The sequence below is a fragment of the Babylonia areolata genome, chromosome 14 (assembly GCF_041734735.1).
Source record: "Babylonia areolata isolate BAREFJ2019XMU chromosome 14, ASM4173473v1, whole genome shotgun sequence".
Lineage (NCBI taxonomy): Eukaryota > Metazoa > Mollusca > Gastropoda > Neogastropoda > Buccinidae > Babylonia > Babylonia areolata.
In genome coordinates, this window is record NC_134889.1 from 3,331,460 (window position 1) to 3,336,459 (window position 5,000).

Consider the following 5,000-nt stretch of genomic DNA (forward strand, 5'->3'; position numbering starts at 1 on the left):
TGTGTGTGTGTGTCTGTGTGTGTGTATGTGTGTGTGTGTGTGTGTGTGTGTCACTGTGTGTGTGTGTGTCTGTGTGTGTGTATGTGTGTGTGTGTGTCTGTGTGTGTGTGTGTCTGTGTGTGTGTATGTGTGTGTGTGTGTGTGTCACTGTGTGTGTGTGTGTCTGTGTGTGTGTATGTGTGTGTGTGTGTCTGTGTGTGTCTGTGTGTGTGTGTGTGTGTGTGTGTGTGTGTGTGTGTGTGTGTGTGTGTGCATGTGAGTGCACGCATGTGTGTGTGTGTGTGTGTGTGTTTCAGTCACCTCTGTGTGAAGCTGCCCCTCCTCAGAGAGGCGGTCCCAGCTTCGAACCAGCACCTCCGTGCGCTCAAACATTTCGTCAATGATGGGGTTGAAGTCGACCACCCCTGGGTGGTCAGAGAACAGAGGGCGTGCCGACTCCGGCATGAAAGGCCGCTCAGACTCCTCCGTTCTGAGGGCCGCCTGGTCGATGTACACCTTCTTCTTGGGTTTCCTCCGTAAACGAACCTGTTGTGGTCAAGGAGGAAGCAACAGATCTTTATAAATGCATGTATGTATGTATGTATGTCGGTGTTATCAGCTGAACGCTGATTGTCTTTACTGCGTGCATTTCTTGCACTCAGTAAAATGCACACACACACACACACTCACACACACACACACTCACACACACACACACACACACACACACACACACACTCACACACACACACACACACACACACACACACACACACTCACACACACACACACACACACACACACACACACACACTCACACAGACACTCACACACACACACACACACACACTTGACTACAGTCTCTCCCACACATGTAAATTGTAAGTTTCTGACCATCAAAGCGGTGTAAACATTGTGCCAGTGAAAAAAAAAAATATTAAAAAGCATGATATTGATATTGTTATAGTGTGCCAGCAGTGTCACCCCCACCACCCACACTCTGTCCCCCTTCCCTCCCCATCCCTTCACCCCCCCCCCTCTACAATCCCCCACCACCACCACCACCCCTAGTCTAGGACTAGCAGGCGACAACTATTCAAAATGAAGCACGAACTAGTAAATGAAAAAAATGGGAGTCTACATGGCTGATGAACTTCAACATTGATAAATGACATGTCTTCACCATCACTAAGAAGAGAAGTCCAGTTCTGGCTGGTCAGAAACTGAATGGTCAGTCACTCTCAAGAGTAAACAGTGCCAAGTACCTGGCAGTAGAAGTGTCAAAGGATAGCTCTGCAACTGGGGGAGTGGGGGGTGTGGGGGTGGTGTCTCACAGTCGCAGTAAGACCAACAAAATCTCAGCCTCTGCTTACACTTACAGAACTTTCCATGGCTGTTCCACAGGAGTCCACACCAGCTGCTACAAGGGCGTTGTCTGACCCATCATGGAATATGATGCCACCGTCCAGGATCCCCACCAACAGAACCTCATCAACAACCTTAAGTATAACCAGAGGCGTGCTGCCAGACACATAATGCATGGCTTCAGCCATACCACTAGTGCCTCAGGATTTGTCGTCTTGGCTCAAGCTGGAACCTCTTCAGGGCAAAGGCAATGTTGATGTACAAACTTGACATGGCAAGGGCCTTGTTGACCTGCGACCTCCAGAGGGTACTCTCCAGCCAAAACCCTGACCTTCCAGAAGGCAGCCTGGGAAACTATGAATCCTATATTCCCGTTCTGATGTTCATGGGTATTCCATATATTTATCTGGAATGCTCTCCCCTCCTCTGCCTTCTCTACTAACTCCCTAACTGCCTTAAGATGAGTTGTTGAGGCCTGGGCGAACTAACCCCCAAATCAGCTGAATCCCTGGCCTTCAGTTCCATCTCAACCCCACTGGAAAGTCGTGTTGTCAAAGGCTGGGGCTGTGTTGGTCAGGTGTATTCCCAGGGACCACTACAGTGGCAGCACTGGGCCAGCTGGAACATCCCAGTGTTTTTTTCTTTCTTTCTGTGTAAGGGGGTCAGGGGCTCGGGAGTTTGGGGGTGGGGGGTGGGGGGGGGGGAATTATTTCAACGAGTTTACTTCTGGAACTGTGAAAGGCAGTGTGATAACAAATGGAACGCAATTTAAGTAACGGATGAGAATGCCTTTATTTTCAGACTTTCTGGCAAAGGCTAGAAATCTAAAGACAAAACAACTACTTAGTTCCTTTTTTCTTATTTTCTTTCTTCTTCTTGTATTAAAAATTTAGGAAAAAACATATATAAAAATAGCGATGGTGATATGAATGATATCAACTTACCGAAACTTTGGGTGTTAGCAAATGTTCGTTTGGGTCGGATGTACTTTCTTGGATCATCACAGACCTCGGGCTCCATCGTGCATCTCTGGCGTTACAGTCCAGATAAACTGCCTCCATGGCCAAAGCTTTGAACCACGCGATAGCATCCACGGAACTGCTCCGACTACCACTGGTACTTCCCGGACTCTCAACATTTCCCCTGCCCCTCCTGGGCGAATCAGAAATAAGTTTGCCTTCCACCACAGGTCCACAGTCCTCGTTAATGGTAACATTGTTAATCACTTTCACCACACTATCAAACTGCACGTAAACATACATGATTCAAGTCTGATGTCTCTCCGATTCAGTCAGCGGACATAGTTCTGAGTGAAGTCATGGTACCAGTCATCGTCTGCGTTTTCTCATTCGCTGACAAGGAAGCAAAACGAAAACAAGAGTTACTCGTCTTTTCACCCAAACACAGGCGAAGTAGCCTAACAGAGATGTACAAATGTCAACAAATAAAAGCGCTAAGTTGTGATGAATCAAAAGTTTTATGTGATCATATATATATACATATATATATATATATATATATATATATATATTAAATATCTGTGTGTGTGTGTGTGTGTGTGTAAATACATGTATGTATGTATTACACACACACACACACACACACATATATATATATATATGTGTGTGTGTGTGTGTGTGTGTGTGTGTATGTGTGTGTGTGTAAATATTAATTGCACATTTTTCTACGAGATTTACGGGTTGTTTTTTTTTCCACGCAACATTAACATGAACTCATCAAACAAATATTGAATAGTGTTGTATCTTTGGATTTGGTCGATAATTATGTGGTTAAAAAGCAGTCTGTAATCAACCGTGATGCCTTCCTTCTTTTTCTTCGTCTGTTTCAGGCTCGCGATCAATAGATGTTGATAGGGTTTATTTTCGTTTTTGTTCCTTTCCATTTCAGAAGAACCTTTGAACCATATCAAGGGATACAACTCGTATTCCAGTACTTTCACAGTGTTGATTTCAAGCCCTGAACTTTGGCTTTTTAGGCGAATAGCGAACTGAAGTTTGAGCGCATTTATTTTCGCCAGTTATTTCACAGATTGTGACATCTCTCAACATGTTTGAGGATTACGTTCCCGTGTTGACAGGCGCAGCAGTAGTTGGGGCGGTGTCTCTCGCGTTGCTGGGATTGAGAGGACGAAAACGATCTCGGAAACTTGACGACCTCAAGACAAAGCTGACTGGGAAAACGGCCATTGTGACTGGTGCCAATACAGGTGCATCGAAAGCAAGCATGCACAGATACTCTCGTGCACACACATGCGTGCGCACACACGCACACACACACACACACACCATGTGTTCAAAAATCTCCTTGACATGAACATCAATTTAAAAGAAAAATTTACTGACTTTGATGAGTGATTTACAGAACATGTAAAAGAAAACATAGATGTATCCCACAAATAAAAGGGGACCGATATTGAAGGGGACATAAAAAAAGGCCGTGAGGCCTAGGCAGTCAAATGCCATTCCCTACACTACTACTACTACTTAGCAAAGCCCCAACATCTCAAGCAAAAAACGCAGGCGCACAAAGCAAGCTTGCATCCAACCAGCTGGTCTACATATAGCAGTGAACACATGCACCAGCCCATTATGTGTACAGTTTATTTTCACGAGCTATTTATGTTTTCTAGATTAACACTACGGTGGCACATGGGTGGAAATAGCATTCCAGGAAATAGAAACATGCATGCACACACTTGTGCACACTCACAGTTGCACACACATATATTACACACACACACCCTGCATGCATACATCTACCACCAATTCACCCACTTCAACTGACACGCCTACACCTACAAACCCATCCATGTGTTTGCTATTTGTTTTGAGCTGTGAGAGAATATATTTCGTTTGTTTATTTATTTATTTAGTAGTAGTAGGGTTAGGGACAAAAACAAGCTTTGAAGCTTGTAAACAGTCCCTTCTTTGAGCTCATGACACATTCTGTTACAGACTTTGGTCAAGATTTGATGCTTCATTTACATTTTATTTATTCATCAAACTCTCTGAAAATAGTTAATAATTTTGAAAAATTGTCCTGTTGATTCTTCAATGACTTAGTTGATGGTGCTTGTTTTACATGCAATGGCAGTTTATTCCATACATTTGTAAATTGGTTACTGAAGCAAAACTTTCTTGTGTTTGTATTTGAACGTTGTACAAAAGTTTTTCCATCAGTATTTCTTGTGGAACTGTATTGAGGTGCAGAGAAGAACTGATCCCAAGATACATAAACATGACCGCTGAAAAGCTTATATGTCTCAATGAGATCACCACATATCCTTCTACCCGCAAGGGAAAATAATTTTAAATAAGTTAATCGATCATTGTAAGACATGAGCCTACATTCATGTACCAGCTTTGTGGCTCTTCTCTGTACCCTCTCAATTGCAATCGATTGTCGCTTCAGATAACGACACTTTATATTATTAATTTATTTCCATACTCCAAGTGAGGTCACAGCAGACCTTTATATAGTTAAAAAAAATATATCACAGTCAAGATAATTAAAAGTTCTTTTGATTATTCCCATCATTTGATTTTGCTTTATTTATGCATGCAGTTATGAATATATGTAGGTCAAATGAAAGATTACTATCAAAAGTGACTCCTAGGTCTTTTTCATTGTCACAT

General features: G+C 43.1%; 2 protein-coding genes across 2 annotated transcripts in view; one reads left to right on the forward strand and one right to left on the reverse strand.

Annotated features, from left to right (window-relative positions):
* The window catches only part of LOC143289740 (uncharacterized), a 9,929-nt gene extending 7,245 nt beyond the window's left edge, over positions 1-2,684 (reverse strand). Inside the window, exons 1-2 of the mRNA XM_076598826.1 lie at positions 2,289-2,684; positions 301-525 (exon numbers count right to left, since the gene is read on the reverse strand). Of these exons, the coding sequence (XP_076454941.1) occupies positions 301-525; positions 2,289-2,606 (543 nt within the window). The 5' untranslated portion in view covers positions 2,607-2,684. The remainder of the gene's footprint in view (positions 1-300; positions 526-2,288) is intronic.
* A 727-nt stretch (positions 2,685-3,411) lies between these two features.
* LOC143289409 (uncharacterized) overlaps positions 3,412-5,000 on the forward strand; it is a 115,717-nt gene continuing 114,128 nt past the window's right edge. Inside the window, exon 1 of the mRNA XM_076598374.1 lies at positions 3,412-3,571. Coding sequence (XP_076454489.1) covers positions 3,412-3,571 — 160 coding nt within the window. The remainder of the gene's footprint in view (positions 3,572-5,000) is intronic.